Source organism: Garra rufa, chromosome 25 (assembly GCF_049309525.1).
Source record: "Garra rufa chromosome 25, GarRuf1.0, whole genome shotgun sequence".
NCBI lineage: Eukaryota > Metazoa > Chordata > Actinopteri > Cypriniformes > Cyprinidae > Garra > Garra rufa.
In genome coordinates, this window is record NC_133385.1 from 21,892,248 (window position 1) to 21,914,482 (window position 22,235).

General features: G+C 33.1%; 1 protein-coding gene across 1 annotated transcript in view; it reads right to left on the reverse strand.

Annotated features, from left to right (window-relative positions):
* LOC141301399 (tyrosine-protein kinase CSK-like) overlaps positions 1–22,034 on the reverse strand; it is a 50,906-nt gene extending 28,872 nt beyond the window's left edge. The window contains exons 1-4 of the mRNA XM_073831634.1: positions 21,555–22,034; positions 5,655–5,767; positions 5,421–5,534; positions 3,347–3,459 (exon numbers count right to left, since the gene is read on the reverse strand). Coding sequence (XP_073687735.1) covers positions 3,347–3,459; positions 5,421–5,534; positions 5,655–5,669 — 242 coding nt within the window. The 5' untranslated portion in view covers positions 5,670–5,767; positions 21,555–22,034. The remainder of the gene's footprint in view (positions 1–3,346; positions 3,460–5,420; positions 5,535–5,654; positions 5,768–21,554) is intronic.
* Between the last annotated feature and the right edge of the window lie 201 nt (positions 22,035–22,235).

Sequence of the window (22,235 nt, forward strand, 5' to 3'; positions counted from 1 at the left end):
AATGCAGTATGAACTAAAATAAATTAAATTATTTTTTATCTGAAATTGTCTAATTGCATGTGATAAACACTTTAAATCATGTTGCTGTAAGGGTATTTTTTTAAGTTATAAACATTAAAACGTGTCAATTTTTTTTTTTACTTTTTAATATATAAATTCTGTGTGAATTCAATTCAATACAGTATGAATTCAGTTACTATTCTGATTCACAAATGCCTCTTATGAGCCAGTTCTTTTAATGAATCAGTCAAAATAAGTTTCATTTGAATCAGTCAAATGCTTTAAAATTATTTTAAGAAGCAGTTATATATACTCTGAACATTCAAAGTAAGTAGAAAACCCCAATACATTACAAATGTAGTATTGTTTTTTTAGTATAAATGCAGTATGCATTTAATGATAAGAGAAAGCTGTGTACTGTGAAATAATATTAATTCTAATGTGTGTGATGTTCCTCTTTTGAAAGATGCTTTGGATAAAAGCATTTTATAGTCTCATAAAGACTCTGATGAGCTGTTTTTTTAATAACCCGGTCAAAACAAACTCATGAACTTGTGTTAATTTGAATTGCCGTAATGCTTTTTGACTTTAAAAGCACTAAAATGTCTCAAAAAATAGAATCAAACAGAATTAGGACCAACTATCGGGAAAATTGAGTAAGAAACACTGATTCAGATACATAATATTGTGCACAAGGCTGAGAAAAGGAAGCTAAATTACAGGCTTCCAAAAGGAGCGCTGGCCTTGCCTGGCCCTTCTGTGGCTTCCCTGGCATGACAAACATCCAATCTGTATCTCCCAATTACCCACACATATACATACACACCATCGAAAATAAACCAAAGCTGCGCACTTACAAAAGACTAGACGACTGCTACCGTCACAATCTGCTAAAGCCACACACATCTTAAACTAAACCTGCCATTACACATGGCTAAAAGCAGACATCCAGATCCCATACATCAGGTTGACGCTGCAAGCAAAGCTCATCTTGCCACGCTAAACAAAACCGAGACGGCTGCGTCATTATATCCATTGTTCCTTCTAAAAGCAGCAAGTAATTGAAGAATATCACACGCTCTCTTACAACCGAACCCTAATCGTGATGCATGTCTCTGGCCTTTGCATATCAGATGCTGAGAGATGGACTTTTTCCACTGCTATTTGTATAACTCGCTGATTTCTCCTTCTATTTTAAACAGCTGGCCGATTCAAATGAGTCCTTGGGTTATTGTGGTGGACCGGAAAGCAGGAAGGCATTTGTGTATTATTATAGATATACTGTAGTAGGTGATCTGTGATGATATCAGCGATACATGCTAAATATAGCGCGCTAATGTTTGTATGTATGAAACGCACACAAACACTCTCTCTTATCGTAGTTCAAGTGCAGACAAAAACATTATATATAGTGGTGGGCATAGATTAATTTTTTAAATCTAGATTAATCTCACTGTAATCTTGGAATTAATCTAGATTAAAATGGCTAATTTGAATTCTGCCGAAGGCATTCAGAATATGTGTGCTACCCAAATAATGACTAAAAGTAAGTCTTTGAGAACAGGTTTCTCAAGCCAGGTGGCGCATTAGACCAGGGGCCGGATTCACGAAACATTCTTAAGAAGAAATTTCTTCTTAACTGCCATTTTCTTCTTATTTTTTAAAATAAGAAAAAAGTTAAGAATATTTTGTATTCCCAAAAAAATCATCTTAAGAATATTCTTATCTTTTTACTTAAGATTGTTCTTAAGACAAAAATTAAGAAAATTCAAATTCTTGAAAAGAATCTTCTTAAAAACCATCGTAAATAACTTCTTAAAGTTAGGATAGCCCGAGACTTGTCTTAAATCTCAAATAGTAATAATTATTTAATTAATTGATTGGGTTATTTCAAATTAACTGTTATATTTAAGCATTGCAACACTACTAGCTACATATAATACATATTAGGACTGTTATTAGAGATGAGCACGAGTTCGCTGAAGTGACAGCAATGACTGATAATGTAAACAATGATCGGTCATGATTAGCCTGTGTATGACCCTACTTTTTGCCGTCATCAAAACTTAGTAGCAACTCGACAAAATCGAGTCAGATAGGGAGATTTAATAAAAAAATAAATAAAAATACGACATAATCTTTGGCCGTATTTAGCGCATGTGCAGGACGCGTTTGCTGTAGCAGCGCACACACATAACGGAAGTGTTCATTCAGACGAGGGAACAAAATACAACACAAAAGTGAATGAACTGATTGCCAAAGCTTAAGACAGACCCTTTAAAAGTAACGGTTCAAAAACATGGCGCATTAAAAACATGAAGCCGAGCGCCAGACACGGTTGTGACGAAAATGTGCGTGCATATGATTATTAGGATAATCTGCAGAAACCGCAAAAAAGACGTTGAAGTGTTTATAAATGCGTCTTCAACCATGTATTCACTCAGATAGATGTATCATTTTTTTCTTAAGAAAGAAATTAAGATGTTCTTAAGAACATATTTGAGAACATCTTAAGATTTTTTCAAGAATTGCACTTAAGAACATTCTTATGAACTTCTTAGAATTTATCTTAAGAAATTTCTTAATTTATTTCTTAAGAAGATATTCGTGAATCCGGCCCCAGGGGCTTATCTCCTGTTTCCAAAATGCATCACAAACTGCTTGACAATTGCATTTACAACACAATTAACTATACAAACTTGTGTAACCAACTATTCCTACACTGCATGTGCTTCTGCGTAAAAGGCTGCACAACGTGCGCATTGCCGTTAAATACACACGCACGGGCATGGATATCTGCGTGCATAGTCTTCGGTTAAGCTGTGTTGCTTTTAGAAGCGTCAATTCAGTTGTTGCATATAGTTTAAATGTCTTTATTTCGTAATTATCAAAGTAAATTATAACTCAAATTTGAGATTTTACTGGGGCACAGCAGATTTTCACTGGGGCACGTGCCCCAGTAAAAAGGGTCTAGCAAAGCCCCTGCCCTGAAGCAAACCCGGCGGCTTCATAGCTGCATCCATGTTAGCACGTCACGTTTGATGTGGTAATTTCACAGTAGGCATACACACAGGTTTGAAGACTCGTTCTCGCCCCCTACAGTGCAATTCGCCTAGGTATACATCCGCGCTAAAATATCAAGGTGAAAGTCATCATAGCTTGCGTAGTTTAGACCCAGCTCCCAACCCAACTTTGAGAATAGATTAACGGCGATATTTTTTTAATCGCCCGATAAGAGTCTCACGTTAACGCAGCACGTTAACGCAGATAACGGCCCACCACTAATTATATATAAAAAATAAAATAAAAAAACTATGAAATGCATGCAAATGAACTATGTACTTACGGCATAAGGCTCAGTTTACCGCCTGACTTCACTCCTTCTCTCTTCTGAACGTAGTTTGCTGGAATGGTACCCTCTCGTCCTGCTGAGTTTTTCGCTTTGTACCAATTTGGATCCTGGAAGGAAGCATCAGCAGACATTTTATTTGAATAGGTGCCCAAAATTTAAACACATATGACAATTTCTTATGTAAAACACAAAAGGAGATATTTAGCAGGATGTTCAAGCTGCTCTTTTCAAATACTGATTTGAGTCTGTTCTTCACTAAATGTTATTGTATAGCACATTTACTTTATTTCTTAGCCATTTTTGGGACTTTGGCAGCCACTGGTTTCTATTTACCTTCAATGTACTGTTTGAAAAAAGGTAAGGTTCTTTAAAAAAAAAAAAAAAAAAAAAAAAAGTACACTACTTTTTAAACTTTTGGGGTCAGTTTAATTTTTAATTACTTCTATTTACACCAAGGACTGTTAATATTGATCAAAAATTCACAGTAAATACATTTAAAATATTTGTAAATATTCACAATATGCCAAAAAAAATATTAGAAAGCACAACTGTTCTTAAAATTGATAGAAAAAATGTGTCTTGAAGAACAAATCGGCATATTAGAATGATTTATAAAGGATTGTGTGACAATGATGGGAGTAACAACGCTAAATTCGGCTTTGCATCACAGGAATAAATTATATTTTAAATGAATCACAATGTATTTCACCACATTTTACACTGTATTAATAGTTTATAATCAGATTTGGGTAGTAAATACTTGTACTTAGATTAAATTACATTTTAAAATACTCGTAACCAGACTACAGTTACTTTTTTATGGATTACATGATTACATACACAATAGCAATAATTATTCATAATTTATTGATTCCCTCTAATTCCTCTTTCATCTTTTACATTTTCCTTTCTAAAACACAGTACTGCTTATATACATTCAGAAAGTCTTCAAGTTCTGTCGAAATTCACACAAAGATCAATCATTAGTCAGGTGACAACACAGCATTTGTCCACTGATTTACAAAATACGAAATTCAGGTTTAAGTAGTTTTTCAAAACTAGTGACAAACACATTGATTTTTGACTTTTGTCTTTCAAACACATTAAAATGCACAAATTCACTTTTTTGTCATCTGATTCTCTTTCATCTAACATATTTACTTTAAGTACCCCTGAAATTTTAAAATAAATATTTTAATAATAAAGCATTACATTTTTTTTTTACTTTGATTTTAAAGTGATTTATTATCATTTAAAATTTATTATTTAATTAATTATTAGCGATGTAATAAAGTCGTAAACCCCCTATTTAAATCAATGTAATAAAGGTCAAAAGTAATCTAAAAGTAGTCTGATTACATTACCTAAAATGTGTCATGTAATGGATTACATACTAACTACAATTTTTGTCAAGTAATTTGTAATCAGTAATAGATTACAATATGCAAGTGATCCAATATAACAGTTATTAACTGTACTTTTGATCAAATAAATAGAGCCTTGGTGAGCCATAAGAGACTTCTATTAAAAAAAAATATCTCACTGACCACAAACCTTTAATTGGTAAAAAGTTTAAGTTTTATTTTTTTAAATGTAAAAGGATAGTTCAAATATATGTGCATAAATGACATTTTTGTTTGAACACTCTCTTTAAAATGTGACCCTGGACCACAAAAACAATCATAAATAAGCGTTCCAATGATGTATGGTTTGTTAGGATAGGACAATATTTGGCTGAGATACAACTGTTAAAAATCTGAAATCTGTCAGTGCAAAAAAAAAAAAAAATCTAAATATTGAGAAAATCATCTTTAAAGTTGTCCAAATGAAGTTCTTAGCAATGCATATTACTAATCAAAAATTAAGTTTTGATAAATTTATGGTAGGAAATGTACAAAAATATCTTAATGGAACATGATCTTTACTTAATATTCTAATGATAAGAAAAATTGATCATTTTGACTCGTACAATGTATTTTAGGCTATTGCTACAAATATAACTGTGCTTCTTAAGACTAGTTTTGTAGTCCAGGGTCACAAATGTCTGGCATTCATTTTAGAAATGTACCTTAGTTACTCCAACTATAGTAAGAACATCTCCTTTGCACATAGGCAAGTCCTGGTCGGCCGTTCCAGGGAAGTTGTACCTGGCCACACACTCTGTGCCCGGAGGCCAGATCGTCTAGAAAGGAGAATGGGAATATAAGGAAAAGCTCTTGATGTACAAACACAGGCTGTATGAATTAACTAAAGTCATAAATCACCATTTAGCCTAATGGCAACATTTCAAGGTGTGCATTACCTCAAAGGTAGACATAGCTGAGGGAAATCGTCCTCTCACAGTCGACCCGTTTCAGCCGGTAACATCAGAGCTGAGCCTGAGGCGTACAGCTGCAGCCAGAACAGGCCAAAGATCTGTGAATTAGAAAAAAAAAAAAAAAATTGTAGTCATTACTGGAAGTGCTTTAAAACTACAATGCTATTTTCAAACAATTAAGCAACATTAAAAACACTGAACAAGTGGTCCTAAAAAAGACGGATATAGAAAATGAATTCAAATTTAAACAGTGACTCATAATTAGACATACCAAGCATGTCAGCAAACACTGTTTACCAGCAAATACAGTTCAAGCACACACACTTTCAAAGGGGAAGTGGCGGCTGTAGATTTTCCGATGCCTCAGACAGGAAGAAGGGCTGAGCAGCAAGCAGGCTTGCAAAAAGCCTGTTAAATATTCAGCGCGAGCAGAGGGCATCAAGCCAGTCTTAAAACAACCACTTTACACTTGGAAAAGCCTCTAAGACTAAAGCTAAATATACTGACGAATGTATGTCGCCAATAATGGGCATCCTTTGAAAACACAGAAACTTTATATAGGATAATAAAGGGAGATAATCACAAAATAGGTCACTTCTCGTTTTCTAAGTATATATATATGTACACACTCTCACACACTTACTCACTTTTTTAGATTTCGATTTCAGATTAATATGCTGGCCAGTGAGACGTTTACATGCCAGTTTGATTCTTCTGGTCCAAGTGGGCACTAGATTAGATCTAGTGGTGTTTACTCAAAGATCTGGTTATGTGAGACTAGGTCTCTTCATGTTAAAATGAGGTTATATAAAGCTGTGCCGTTCCACAAAATATATATATATATATATGACTATGGAAAAAAATTGAGAGAATTGAGAACACCAGAAAGCAGAAATGAGAAGTTAAAAAAAAAAAAAAAAAATTTTCACTTTCGTGGCGATGAGCAATGTGAATCTCAAAGTTTTTGCTATGCTTTCTTTCCACTATGACAAGTTTTGTAGGGAGAAGAAACTTAAACTATAATAAAACAAGTGACACATGCCATCCTTGTGTGACAACACTCTCATGGGAACAAATTAGCAGGCAGTTAGGGACGATTTCTCACGGGGAATTGAACTGCACCTGGAATCAGAAACCGAATGTACTTGAAACATTTCTGCTCTACATTAGAAGTGAACAACACGACAGTACGTAGCTGCAACTGAGCAGTAAGTTGTAGGTGGAAATCTAACAAGTTATCTATTCTTAAATAGAAAAGGAGCTTTAAAAGTCAACACGAAACCGCATTCGCAACCTATTTTGTTTCGTAATGTGATGAAAACAAGATAAGGCCTTGATTCTGTTCATCGGTGCCATTCATTCAGGTACAACATTACCAGAAATGATCATTAAAGGGATAGTTCACCCAAAAATGAAAATTCTGTCATTAGTTTTCCACCCCCATGTTGTTTCAAACCTGTAAGACCTTTGTTCATCTTTGGAACACAATTAAGTATATTTTTAATGAAACCTGAGAGTTTTCTGACCCTGCATACTAGACATCAATGAAACTGGCACGTTCAAGGCCAAGAAAGGCAGTTAGGACATGTATTGTGTGGAGTATCACAATGATGGAAGAGACTGACATGAAAGAGTAGAAATTGTGTTTTTTTTGTGCACAAAAAGTATTCTTGTAGCTTCATAACCTTACGGTTGAACCACTGATGTCACAAACTATTTTAACAAATGTCCTTACTACCTTTTTGGGCCTTGAAAGTGTCAATAATCTTAACTTGTGTTCTAAAGATGAACAAAGGTCTTACGGGTTTGGAACGACATGAGGGCGAGTAATTAATAACAGAATTTTTATTTTTGCGTGAACCATCTCTTTAAGAAAGTAAACAGGCTCCATTTTGTTGACTTCAAAGGTGGTGCAAGTTTGTTTTGATACCGTTTGCAGGCATTTGCAACAGTTTTCTATCATTCTTTGTAAAATTCACACCGGTTCAGTCCTCCCACCTTATTTTCACAAGAAGTGCGGTGCATGCGGTGTGCTTGTGAACTAGATATGATATGGCACTCAGCGCCTTGACCTCATTAGTATGTCAACCAACACTGAAGCCAATCTGTTCAATGCAAAGTAGCTCTAGCTTGAAATCTGCAGCGAGCTCCACAACATGAAGTCACTTCCTGTCTGAGCTGCCGAGACTAAAACGGTCTTCCTGTATTGGCACGCAGGCGTTGGTGGGTGAAGAGCACTATGGGTTGAAGGGTGCTGGCTAGAGCAGCAGACGGCAAAAAGGGGCGCCAACAGCGGCACAATCCAAAGAAGTCCTTACAGTGAGGATATAACACACTTCCCTTTAAAAACACAGTCTTCCCCTGCTGCCCTGACTACCTAATTTTATACTCCCCAAACATAGGAATAGCATGAATCATTTAAAGACAGGAAAATGATTGTTGTTGTAGTAGCTGGCCATTTCAAATATTTTGAATTTGTCCATTTTAGTGGCTATTTATCAAAATGCCTAGGTAGAGGTACAAGGAATTAAAGCAGTCGTTTTTCAGGGAAGAATTAAACCTTTTTTTATGTGTCGTGGTAGATTAGAGGTCTTCAACTTTTTTTTAGGACAGGAACCCCTAAACAGAAAAAGAACTTTAAACGTCAACATGAAACAGCAATCGCAACCTATTTTGTTTCGTAATGCAATGTATTTAGTGAAAATAAGGGTCTTGATTTTATTATTCGGTGCCATTATTTTGTGTACAATACAATCAGGGATAGTTCACCCAAAAATTAAAATTCTGCTATTAATTACTTACCCTCATGTTGTTACAAACCCATATGACCTTCGTTCATCTTCAGAAGACAAATAAAGATATTTTTGATGAAATCTGATGATTCTGACCCTGCATAGACAGCAACGCAACTAATACGTGCAAGCCCCAAAAAGGTAGTAAGGTGATCGTTACAATAGTCTATGAACCCTTTGATGAGAGACATGAAGCAAGTTAAATATTGTAAAATGAGTGTTGCATTTAAAGAAAACACAAAAAAACTATAAACTAGGGCTGGGCAATTTGGCTTAGAATCAAAATCTCGATTAATTGAACATTTTAACCCGATTACGATTAATGAACGATTATTTTATTTATTAATAAAATTATATTTAATTATATTTATATAATATTTATTTTTTTGCCCTCATAGTTCACTGACAAGGTTTGTACAGTAAATATGCTCACATATTACAAGCGAGAGATTTTTGGATGAAGGGTGCATTACTTGATTTTAAAATAATTGAAGGAAACACACACTATCTACTATCTATGATTATTAATTGAACATCAGTGTTGAACAACTGAAATTAAAGCAAGCATTGCTTAAAACGAAAAGTCACATTTTTCTTAAATTAGTGAAAATAAATAATTTGCACTATTGGAAACAAAATAAATAATTTTCAATGTTTTTCATATTAAAAGTAGAAAATAAGCAGTATCTCCTCTAAATAAAATTACCCTTGTATATCCTGTAAATACTTTTTACTGTATAAATACTGTTTAAGCTCTCCATCGACATGTCGGAGGAATAACGGAACGGAGCGCTTGTGTTTTTTAAAGGGAAAGTAATTGAAATAATCTTTCTGGAAAAATTTTAACGATTATAGGTTCTGAATGTCGATTTCGATTATTTTTCGATTAATCGCCCAGCCCTACTATAAACCACAAAAACAAGGCAAAATGAAAACTAAACAAAAACAAGGCAAAACAAAAACAGTAAACAAAAAAGAAAACCTAAAAACAAGACAATCCACAAAAAAAATAAAAAAAATAAAGACAAAACATTGAAACACAAAAATAAAAACTAAACAAAAAAAGGCAAAACAAAATACAAACAAAATCATTATACAAAAAAGAAAATGACAAATAAAAAAGCAAACAAAACCACTAAACAAAAATAAAAAACAAGAAACCAAACAAAACAAAATATAAACAAAACACTAAACAAAAATGAACAAAAAATAAAAAACCAGACAAAATGAAAACTAAACAAAAACAAGGCTAAACAAAATACAAATTAAACCACTAATTAAAACAATTGTAAACATAAATAAAAATAAAAAACAAACCACAAAAATAAAAACTGAACAAAACAAGACTAAATTAAAACTAAAAGGAAAAACCAAATACAAATAAAACACTAAACAAAAAACAAAAATAAACCACAAAACAATATAAGAAACTAAAAACAGAAGACAAAACAAAAATACAAAAATAAATAACAAATACAAACAAAATGAGAAACTAAACAAAAACAAAGTAAAACAAAATACAAAACAAGAAAAAACTAAACCACTAAACAAAAATAACCAAAACAAAATGAGAATCGAAACAAAGCAAAAACTAAACAAGGCAAAACAAAATACAAACAATAAAATTAAACCACAAAACAAAATGAGAATCTAAAAAACACAAGACAAAATTACAACTAAAACAAAAACGAAGGCAAAACGAAATGAAAAAAAATGCAAAAATAAAACAAAAACAAAATAAGAAACTAAACTAAAACAAGACAAAAAGAAAACCAAACAAAAACAAGGCAAAACAAAAACTCTAAACAAAAATTAACAAAAAATTACAATTAAAAATAAAAAACAAACCATAAAACAAAATGAGAAACTAAACAAAAGACAAAAAAACAACAATAAACAAAACTAGGATATATATATATATATGAACTGAAATGAACTGTGCAATAAAAAAAAAATGCCACAAGTGCTCTGCAACTAGCAGCAGGAAGACATTTTGTTTCAATTTTACTAACCGCTTCTCTTTACCACACTTGCCAAATAAAGCTATGAGCTATTAATATCACACTGTCATAACTCACTTGCCATTTAAAGCTACCTGTCCTTTATTAGTATTGTTTTCTAAGGCACACATTATTATTATTACTCAACATCACATACATCATCCATCACATACAAGCAGAATTGAAGATTAGAGATTTGAACAACCCTGCACCAAAGCAATACACTCAATCTGAAATTGTACTTTTGACTGATGGATGATAAAAAAAAAAGCTAAAAAAAAAAATCCCATTGATTTTCTTTAAAGGATCTGCCCATAACACCCTAGCAACAACCTAGAAATATAATTATAAATGATATGCTACCCCTGTGAACAGGCCCTGTGAAAGAACGTGAATTAACGGATATCTCCGACTTGCATTAAATAATTTGAGTGCCGCACTGACACTAAGCTGGGGAAATCGTCCAGATGATGTTATTGAGTTTAAGCTCACCCTAAACAACCGTAACAGAGGGAAACAAATGATGCAATCATGTGAAAACACCTAAAGATGGCACACACAGTAAACTAAAATGTGTGCCAAATCAAAAAAGCAGGATGCTTCCCAATCTGAGCAACATCCAACCACAAGAACGGCTCATTTAGAAAACAAGAAGCTGACATTCAAAGAGGAATGCATTCAACAATCAAAATCAATGAGGCTTTTCTGTGATCAGCAACAATTTCGGGGTGTGCCCTGGCAAATCCCTTGTTACAAATGATATCATTGTTTAAGGATTGCATCGGCAGGGCTACGCCTCGCACAAGAGGACTTTTCATTCCTGGAGTATCTAAAAACTTGCAGCAGACTTCTGGAGGCCGGCGGGCAGCTCACTGGCGCTGAATCCAGGCAACTCTGGTGGCTCCAAGATGACAGGCACTGCGGAAGTTTCCAGAGGGTATGATGGAGAACCAAAGCCTTTCCTTTTATTCACACACTTCCACAAAAGTGTCTTTGTATGCCAGAACTGGACATTCCAACCCGGTTCTATCAGGGCTGGGGCAAATGGACATCAACTTTACTTCTGACAACACAAGTATCCTACATGCATGCAACTGCACATACCAAACAGAAGTGACTAGTAAAGGTGTTGAGTAACTTAAGGCAAGACACTGCAGGTGAATAGGGCAAAAAAAAAACAAAAAAAACTAATAGTTATCACCTTACTTACCCAGTTGATTGATTACTTTGATAGTTGCAAACATTTTTTGTATTGTAAGTTTTCTACAATGTTAGGTTTAAATATGCAAATGAGGCATTATTTAATGAAATATGCACTAATTTGCATACATTTCTAGTACAAAAATCGAAACACTGGATGTATTGTCGTAATTGCATTTTTACTAGTAACAATTCAATTAGAGAGCTCTATAATTAAATTTTTACTAGTAACAATTCCAATTAGAGAGCTCTGTAATTGCATTGTTACTAATAAAAATATGATTATGAATTTATTAAATTATTAAATACATTTTAAAATAAATTTAACAGATAACGTTTCTATTTATTTCTATGTATACACATATACACACACACACACTTCAATTTACATTAACATACACACACATACATATACATACATTAATGTACATTGAAGTAAACATTTTAAATTAAATTAAGAATGCTCTCACGAAGAGGATTTTTAAAATAAAACAACATATTTTAACAAAATATAATTGATAACAACAACAACAACACAGTACCATTGCTAATAAAAACTTCTTAAATATATTGCTAATAACATCCCTCTATGTGAGAGCAATCTTTAATTATTTATTATTGTAATTATAACAATTAGTTCTAAACTACTTTTAATAATGTTTAATTTAATTTTAATTTTTTTTGTAAGAGCAATCTTTGATTTTAAACTAATCATTAATTATTGCAATATTATTTTTAATTAATTGTTTTATTGTTGGTATTATCAAAATAGTTTAAAATCAAGCAAATAAAGATGTTACAATATTTTTTTCAGATTACTGGTAATATACATGGATTATATACATATACATTTATTGAGAATAATAATAATTTGAAATGTGTAAAAATGTATGAATTTTTTAACATTCCTCTTTGGGGGACCAATTTTTGATTTTAAACTAATTATTTACTATTGTAATTATTAAGCATAACTAAGATGATTCTTTTAGAATTACATAATTTGATTAATAATTTGTTAAAATATATCAATATTTTTTCCATTTCTCTTAGTGAGAGAAATCTTTGATTTATTTTAAACAAAAAAAGTGTTAAAATCAAGCTAATACAGATGTTACAATTATGAACAATATAATAATATATTAAATTAGTTCAAATGTATTTTCTTCAGATTACTGGATTATATAAATGTACATTTATTTAGAACAATAATAATTAGTTTGAACCTATTAATAATTTGTTAAAATATATTATGTTTAACATTCCTCTTTGTAAGAGCAATGTTTGATTTTAAGCTTATTATTTTAATTCAGAATAATTATAATAAGTTTGAAACGTCTATTGATAATTTGTTAATATATTAATATTTTTACATTTCTCTGTGAGAGCAATCTTTGTTTTATTTCTTGTTATTACCGTTTTTTAAATCAAGCAAATTAAGATGTTAAAATTATGAAATATAATATATACACATTTTTGTTAAATGTATATTTTTTTCAGATTAATGAATTATATACATGGCCTATATACATATTATTATTATTCTTAATAAATGTATAATAATAACTATTATTATTAGCTTGAAACTACTATTAAATATAATTTTGAAAATTCCTTGAGAGCAATCTTTGATTTTAAACTTTCTTTAAATTATTTATTATTGAAATTATTAGGAAAAATAATTAGTTTGAAACTACTATTAATAGTTTGCTAAAATATATGAACATTTTAACATTTTTATAAACTAATTAAGTTATTGCTGCTATTATTAACAAAAAAAATAGTTTAAAGTCAAGCAAATAAAAAAGTTAAAATTCTGAACAATATAACAATACATTGAATTTGCTCAAATGTATATTTTTTTTAGATTTTTTTTCAATTACTGGTACACACACTTATTATCGACTTTTTCATGACTGTAAGATTCTGTTAATTTCTATGACTTTTCCAGATCCACTTTTCCTCTCATATTTCAACATTTTCCATAACAGAGGGAGTCCTGCTCATCTTTACAGTTCGGTCCTAAAACAAAGCCTGCAGGCTATCAAACCAAACACCTTTGAATGTCACACAAAACGTCACTGACTGTGATTTATGCCGTCATGTTCAAAGTAACACACGTGTGAGAGCAGCACTGAGACTCAGTAGGGGAGGCATGACAGTTGCCTCCAGGCCACAAGAGGAACCAGGAAACCAGCTTCAATGAGAGAGAGAACAGAGACGTGATGTGCTCGGAGATAGAGCGGATTTCAGCCTCACAGCCTTTCACCCCCTAAATCTATCTACTTCACATCCTCCTAACAAAATATCTGACCTATTAGAATGCATAAGAAACACTACTATGGGGCCACATTGCGACCCTATACCCGATCGTCTGGATGCTCTTCAGTTCTGCCTTTCAGCCACAAATGGGGCATCTTTCAGCATGTTAATTTAATGAGTACAGTCAGTATGTTTCAGGAGGGCCGCAGAGATACGCTCTCTATTTTTAGATCAGTTATGAAGTGCTAATGTGTCAGGGTGTGTATCCATGAAGATTTCAGAGGGAAATGCTCAATATCAGGCATTCATTCATGCATTCCTGCTCTTGAAGGATCTTTAGAAAGGCTTGAGACTAGCACAGACATAATCCAATCCTTCTGATATGACCAAAATAATGAGAAAGCGCTGGATTTTTGAATACAGTACCATGGTAATGCTGTGGTATTCTTTCAGTGAGATGAAAATAATTATAGGCCTACATGAACACGATAATCATGGCGATACCATCTCAAACGGTTACTGCACCACTATTGTACTTTCTTGTAAAGGCAATTATTGCGATTGTGCCACTGAATGTGTTTGAGAAGATGATAGTGAGAAAGTGAAAAGCAGCATAATGGTATGTGAATTTCTTAACTTTTACTATCAGTGCACTGAGACAAGATTCAACAGGTTGAGTGATTGTGACCTCAGGTATTCTTCTCACCACTCCCCCCCGACTACATTCAACATCACAACTGACGACACAAATGTTTCATGAGATTTGTTTCTGTCTTAGAAGCTGACAAGACCAAACTGAGCTAAACTGAGCACACATAACCATTCTATCATCTCATCTTCTTAATAAACAAACAACAAAATAAAATATTACAAAATAAATTACATTTTAAAATATACACTACCAGTCAAAAGTTTTTGAACAGTAAGATTTTTTTAATTTTTAATTTAATTTATTTGATTCAAAGTACAGCTAAAACATTAACATTCTGAAATATTTTTACTATTTAAAATAACTGTTTTCTATTTGAATATTTTTAAATGTAATTTATTCCTGTGATTTCAAAGCTATATTTTCAGCATCATAACGCCAGTCTTTAGTGTCACTGGAGTAATGATGCTAAAAATACAGCTTTGAAATCATAGGAATAAATGACATTTTAAAATATATTCAAATAGAAAGCAGTTATTTTAAATAGTAAAAATATTTTAAAATTGTACAGTTTTTGCTGTACTTCGGATTAAATAAATGCAGGCTTGATGAGCAGAAGAGACGTCTTTAAAAAACATTACAATCTTACTGTTTAAAAACTTTTGACTGGTAGTGTATTAAAACAGGAAAAAAAAAATTGTTTTTAATAATTTTGTTTTTGTAAACAAATGAATGCAGCATTGGTAAGCATAAAATACTTTTAAAAAAATATTTTTTAAAACATTAAATAAATAAATCAATAAATAAAAACCATTACCTGCCCATGATTCAAAATTCTATTTATTAATATACATTAGTTTTGAATTATGGGGCCTTTAAGTTATAAATACTTATTTACCTTCATTTTAGAGCATGTTACACATTATTAATACTTAATTGCAGCAACAATTATTTTAGTAATAATCTTCAGTTTCACATGTGATTATAACAGTAACACTGACACTGTGATGTTATGACACTGTTATGGGAAGCTCTTCATACTTCACCACCAAGAAATTCCTCATGCATGTCATTAATATTCATGTGCAAAATTCCACAGTGCTGGAAGACAAAGCGTTTCTACAAATGGAAAAAAGGGAAATACAGTGTAGGGGCTGATACTGAGAGAATAAAATTTTCATTCTGAAATATTAAATATGATAATATACGGTGATTGCATATATTTTGTTTTAAAGTAAATAAAACAATAATTTATGATTAAAAATATGCATTTTATGATGAAAATGATGCAAACTAAGAAAACACTCTAATGGCTATTTAATATTTTTACTACATACACTATAAAAATAGCTTTCCCATACTGTAAACTTGCTCTGCAGCTCACCCGGTACAACAATGCACTTGAGATGCGAAGCACTCAGGCATTAATCCTGTAAAAAGTCATGATAAAAGAGCTCAAATTTTGTAGAAGCAAGTTTAAAATCTCTCATGTTAGCTTTTTTAACACTTCAGTTAGGTTTAGCTTATTAGGGCTGGGTTTTGACATAAATTTCACGATTCAATTTGATTCTGATCACATTCTTATGATTCGATTCAATTTCCAATTTGATATGGATTAAAAACCTGTTGACTTATTCCTTACCTATATGCATAATAGCCTATTATAGGCTATTTTCACTCAAACAAAACAGAACTCCAGACAGTTATGATTTTACATTTAATGCATAAAAGTAAAAGAAAACGTAATGCATTGTAACATTATAAAACAACAACAGATTTTTTTTTTTTTTTACATTTAACACAACAGATCAACAACTTAAATTATAATATACCAAATAGGCTACTGGGAAAACTGGATGGGCTTCAGCAAAAAAAAAAAAAAAAAGTCAATCTATAGCCTACTTAAAGTCCATATACTTTGGGTTTAAACGTACAAAGAGAATGTCCTCTAGGACTGGATAGGCTTCAGCAAAATTAATATTTACATTTTTTAAAAAATGCAGTCATTCTATGGCCTACTTAAAGTCCATACTTTTTGTTTAATCGTTCAAAGAGAATGTCCTCTAGGACCTGTGCATTCATTGACGACCTCAGAGGGGAAAGAATGTACTTGAGGCATGAAAATGCACACTCAACTCTTACTTGCTTTACAGGTAGCGCAATTACATTCATAGCAAGTTTGTGCAAATCTGGCTTAGTGGTAGCAACGCGTACCCAGTACTTAAAAAAAAATTTTTGCACATGAAACAGCCAGGTGCTTGGTAACCTTAAGCTCGTCGCATCAGAAAGGGCTCTGCTTATGACGTCTGCTTCGCAAGCATTTCACATTGTATGCGTCACCGTCGCATTTGCGCACACAATTTGAATTCATGTTTTTGGCCTGCCAAATTGATATAATAAAGAGAACGATAAAAACACCGTTATTAACCGTTTAATTTGGAATTTCTGTTTCCGTTTCTGTTCAAAACGATTAAAATTGATTTTGTTTTCGTTCCTGTTCAATGTCATTTGTTTTCGTTTTTCGTTTTCGTTCCTTGAACCGGTTCAGAGCCCTTTATCCTCTTTCTTTTAACATATCTTCGGATGTTTATTTTGTGCTGAAACTGATATTAAAGCGGAAGAGATGATCAGCTCATGTGCTGATCTTGAACTGAGACGCTACAACGATCTGTTACTCCACATTAAACAGCTCCTTGATTGAATACTATAATAAAATGGACATCTAAGACTTTGTTTCATATCAAAAGTAACAAAGCACAAAGCTTATTGCGATATATTGGATGGGAGGTGCTACAATGTTCCAGTCATTTCCTGAAAACACGCTAGACTAATAAAGTGAAAATCATTTTGTCTAAATCAAATAACACCTATTCATGAGAACTCGCCACAAGATTGGATTGGACATTATTAAAAAAAATGGAAATACAACAAGGCCAAAAACAACCCCTGTAAGTAAATGAGGGTCACATTGGCCGTATATCATTAGCCTTCATAATTATTCCCAGCTATTTCCTTCAGTTCTGTTACCACAAAGCTTTTCAAGCTCCACACCAGCCAGTGTCATGGCAGGGGGCGTCTCACAGCAGCTTGACCCAGCAAACGCTCTCCCCTCTGGGCAGAGCTGCTCCTCCAGCTCTCTTTGATGCTTAATTACACTGCTCTGTCATCTACCGACAAGCCACTGTGACAGTAGGGAGGCAAAGAGACGACCAACTAGGGCTGGGCCGATAAACGATATCATATCGAATCGCGATAAAATTTATGTTAATAACGATGATAGGCTCTAGACATTTTTTGCTCGATATGGATTAATCTAAGAGCCAATCACACAGTAGAGATATGCAACAACAGCCAATCAGCGTACAGCGTGCGTGTGCACGTCAAAGTACAAAGTTCATTTCCTACCGCACTTTGCGAAGCAAACTTAACACCAGTGACGACAAAAAAAAGAGAGAGGAAGCAGCGACGAAAGTGAAACTAACTTCGAGTTATTATCCAAAGATGCTGAAATTGTCGACAAAAAAGGTAGCACGAATTCCGTTATATAAGTGGTTTGGCTACCTGAAAAGTGACTCTTAGCTCAGCTGAGAGTTTGGCGCGATTGTTAAAACTGAAACCGAAAGCAAAAAACGCACGCGCATTCAAAAGCAATTTTAATCCCCCCAATGCACGCAAATTAGGCTACATGACATATCTAGGATGTTATTTGTATGTAGGCTATGATAGGTTGTGTATGTCTATAGCTCTGTATCATGCTTGAAATATCCGTCTCTATTTGCACTTTGAATATTTAGAGAGTAAGTTAGCCTACTTAGATTATGGCTGAATTATCTGCACTTAATACGATTAAGAAAGAACCGTGTCGTAATTTTTTGTTATTTATACTGTAGATTGTTTCAAAATACAGTGGTTGCCTCTAATTTAAATAGCTCAACCTATAATAGAGAAAATAAACAATTGTGTTAATAATAATAATAAATAAATAAATAATTGTGTTACAAAATTATGTTTTTACAATAATTTTATGTTTACATTTTGTACATTTACTCTCATTTACCATACTCTGTCACAACTTTTATTTTTTTAATTTATTTTAGTAAGTTGTTTTAATTTTTAAGGCTAAATCTGTAATCTGTTTTTGTTAATAAACTATACTTTAAATGTAATTTAATGAACCCTTTCATTTTTGCGGCTTTAGTCATTGTTGGGATACTATTTTAAAGCTGGCAACATCAACAGCTTATATCGAAATATATATATCGTTATCGTTCAATATGGGGAAAAAAATATCGAGATTACATTTTTGCCATATCGCCCAGCCCTACGACCAACACAAACAAAACGAGCTCTGCAACCAAACATGCAACTAGAAGCACTTTAGTTTAGGTCTGAGCCTCTAACAGCAGACTTCAAATTTAACATAACACAACACTGATGCTCATTTTTGCAGCTGGACAGTATCCGTCCCCTTATTTTGAATGGCAAAATAACACAGCAAGAGATTTGACAGTAATGAGCGGTATCAGTATCGCGTGTCAGACTTTGTAAGGAAGTGCTGTTATTAAACTGAGCAGTATATGAGAATAAGGAAATCCGTCTGTAAAACTGACTACTGTTGGCAAGATGAGCAAAAAACACAATGTTGCAGTACACCACAAAACGCTTTTCTGAGCAAGTGAAAAGCACAGCAGTTTAGCAGCAGGGGAAATCCCATTGCAAATGAGAGCAGAGTAGTTCTGAAATCCAGAAAGACATTAATACTGACAGACATTTTGAGATGCAGTGAAGCCCAACTGAGGAGCTGGTGCAGGTGTGAATTAAAGGAACTGAACAGGAAGTGCTGTTTTGATGCTCTTCAAAAGAGAGGCTCCGCTTTTAACGCCCATCTGTGCGCCGACAGGGACAGCGGATATGATTTTAAGCAACGAAAAATGCAATTAAGGCAGAAAGTGCATAAAATATGCACTGATACACATTCTAGAATGGCTGAGCAGTTGACAGTTAAATCCAAAAGCCAAAAAATAAAATCTCTATCATAATTTATACAAATCTCATGACGTTCCAAAGCTGTATGACTTCACTTTTTTTGTGGAAGAAAAAGGAAATTTTTAGAATATAATTTTAAGAATATACATGGGAATTGGGTCTGTAAAGCCCCAAAACACAAAATGCACCATAAAAGTACCATAATAAAAAGAAGTCTGATGACTTTTGCACTATATTCCAACACTTATGACTTAAGTCATCATTTACTGAAAATCGTCCCATGCTCTGCAGCTTTCAGATCTAATGACTATTAAACACCAGAGGTTATTTTAATATAACTGAGACACTATTATAGTTTTTATTCATATTTTCCATTTTTGTTTTTATTTAATTTATTTTTACATTTGGTTGTGTTTTCCAGTCATTTTTTAAATGAGTCTATATAATTTGTCTATAATTTTAATACATCCAGTTAATTATATTTTATTTTGTATTTTTATTATTTAATATTATTTAATGTTGTCATATTATAATATGTAATATTCCTGTAATTTCAAAGCTGAATTTTTAGCATCAATACTCCAGTCACATGATCCTTCAGAAATCATTCTAATATTCTGATTTGCTGCTTAAAAAAAACATTTTATTATTATTATTATTATTATTATTATTATGTTGAAAACAGCTGAGTAAAGTAGAATAGTAAGAGCTAAAGATCAGCATTTATCTGAAATAAAAAAATCCTCTGTAACATTATAAATGTCTTTAGCATCACCTTTGATCAATTTAAAGCATCATTGCTAAATAAAAGTATTAATTTCTATAATTTATTTTCCAAAATATCTTTGGATTTTTGTATTCATCAAAGAAACCTGAAAACATGTACTCAACTGTTTTAAATATTGATAATAATAATAATAATAAATGTTTCTTGAACAGCAAATCAGCATATTAGAATGATTTCTGAAGGATCATGTGACACTGAAGACTAAAGAAATTATGAAAATTTAGCTTTGATCACAGGAATAAATTACATTTTTAAAATATATTCAAATAGAAAGCAGTTATTTTAAATAGCAAAATTATTTCACAACATTAATGCTTTTGCTGTATTGCAAACACTGGAATATTGTGCACTGGACACATTAACTATTTTTATGAAACTTTTACTGTCATAAGGTTGATAGTCCACATTCACTTTCATTATGTAAAAACCAAAAGTGGTCTGTGCGTTCTTTAAAAAAAAAATAAAAAAAATAAAACATCATTAGAAAAAAGAAAGGTTTAAAATATGACAGCGCCAATTTGGGGAACTGGTCATTTAAAATCTGCACTTTAGCAGGAGGAAGTGACCTTTGGATTATAACCTTTCTAAATCCATCTCATTAATATTAATGAAGCCAAACCACACTGAGGCCTTTCTACTATCATTTGAATAACTGCCCTTTTAACATGATGGGAATTTTTTTCTCCTTCAAATATCATGTAACCATTCTAGGTCTGGTTACAAGTGACTGAGCCGTATGCGTTTACTAGCAAACAAGTGTACCATTTCATGCTACCTTGGTGTTTAGAAAATGAACGCCTGCCTCCAAAACCCCAGTTCAATTATCTACAGACCAGTCCCACATTCAGATGTTGTTATTAAACACTCACAAAACCATGACAACATAATCCCAAAATGATGCTGATGGAGAACAGCACTGCTGACCCAATCAGGACTGGCAAAGAGACAATGCATCTCAAACTGGGACTAGTCCATTATGCACCATCCAATGCATTTTGCACATAACAAATAATGATGGACGTCCAAAAACACGTTTTGTCTTGTGCAGGAGCCTCAAGTGGCTCTTATTTGGACAGCTGTGAAGCAGACCATCGCATTCAGATTGAAAAACACAATGCGCCCATTATGGACACGCAGAAGGCTGAAAGAAGCAAGAATGTGGTTAAGATCAATCTACAGTATTGGCATAATAATACAGAATCATAACAGTACCTGTGTGCTCTGTAGATGATCAGCCCTTGGTGTCCAAATGCCTTAAAGTTAGAGATGTTTTAGGCTTGTCCACTTAGTCCATGTGTGGGTCAAACCCACTAGATTGAATCAACAGAAGATACAGAAGTGGTCATTCACACATTCAGCAAAATAGATCTTCCAGAGAGATTTCCTCTAACATCAGTACAGACAAAAGATGAACGGCTCGTCCGTGCACACAAATATAACCCCAAAAACCGTTAGGAGAGCGGCGACTGAACGGCTTCAATTTTAAAAACACAACGCGTGTGAGAAAACAAACGGTTCCGCTAAAAAAAAAACACAACTGTTGCAGGGTTTCACAGACCGGAGAAGTCGATAAACGGTAAGCCGCCTGAAGCGAGCTGTTTTTAAGCGTTACGGAAGCGCAGCACACCCAGGGGCTACAGCTGTCTTTTAGACACACACACATATACATACATACAGGCCCTTGAAAAGGAAACGCACTTCTTCAGACAGCCCAGCGCGTAGTGCGCATGCGTCTCAGCCGTGTGAGCGTTTACCAATTCTACTACGGTGAAGGCTTGGCTTATGAATATTAATTAGGTGGCGAGATGTGATTTGCTGAAAGCAAGACGTTGTTGGGCTGATGGCCAATTAGCAAACGCTATTTTGAAGACTTCTTAATATTAATGAGATTAC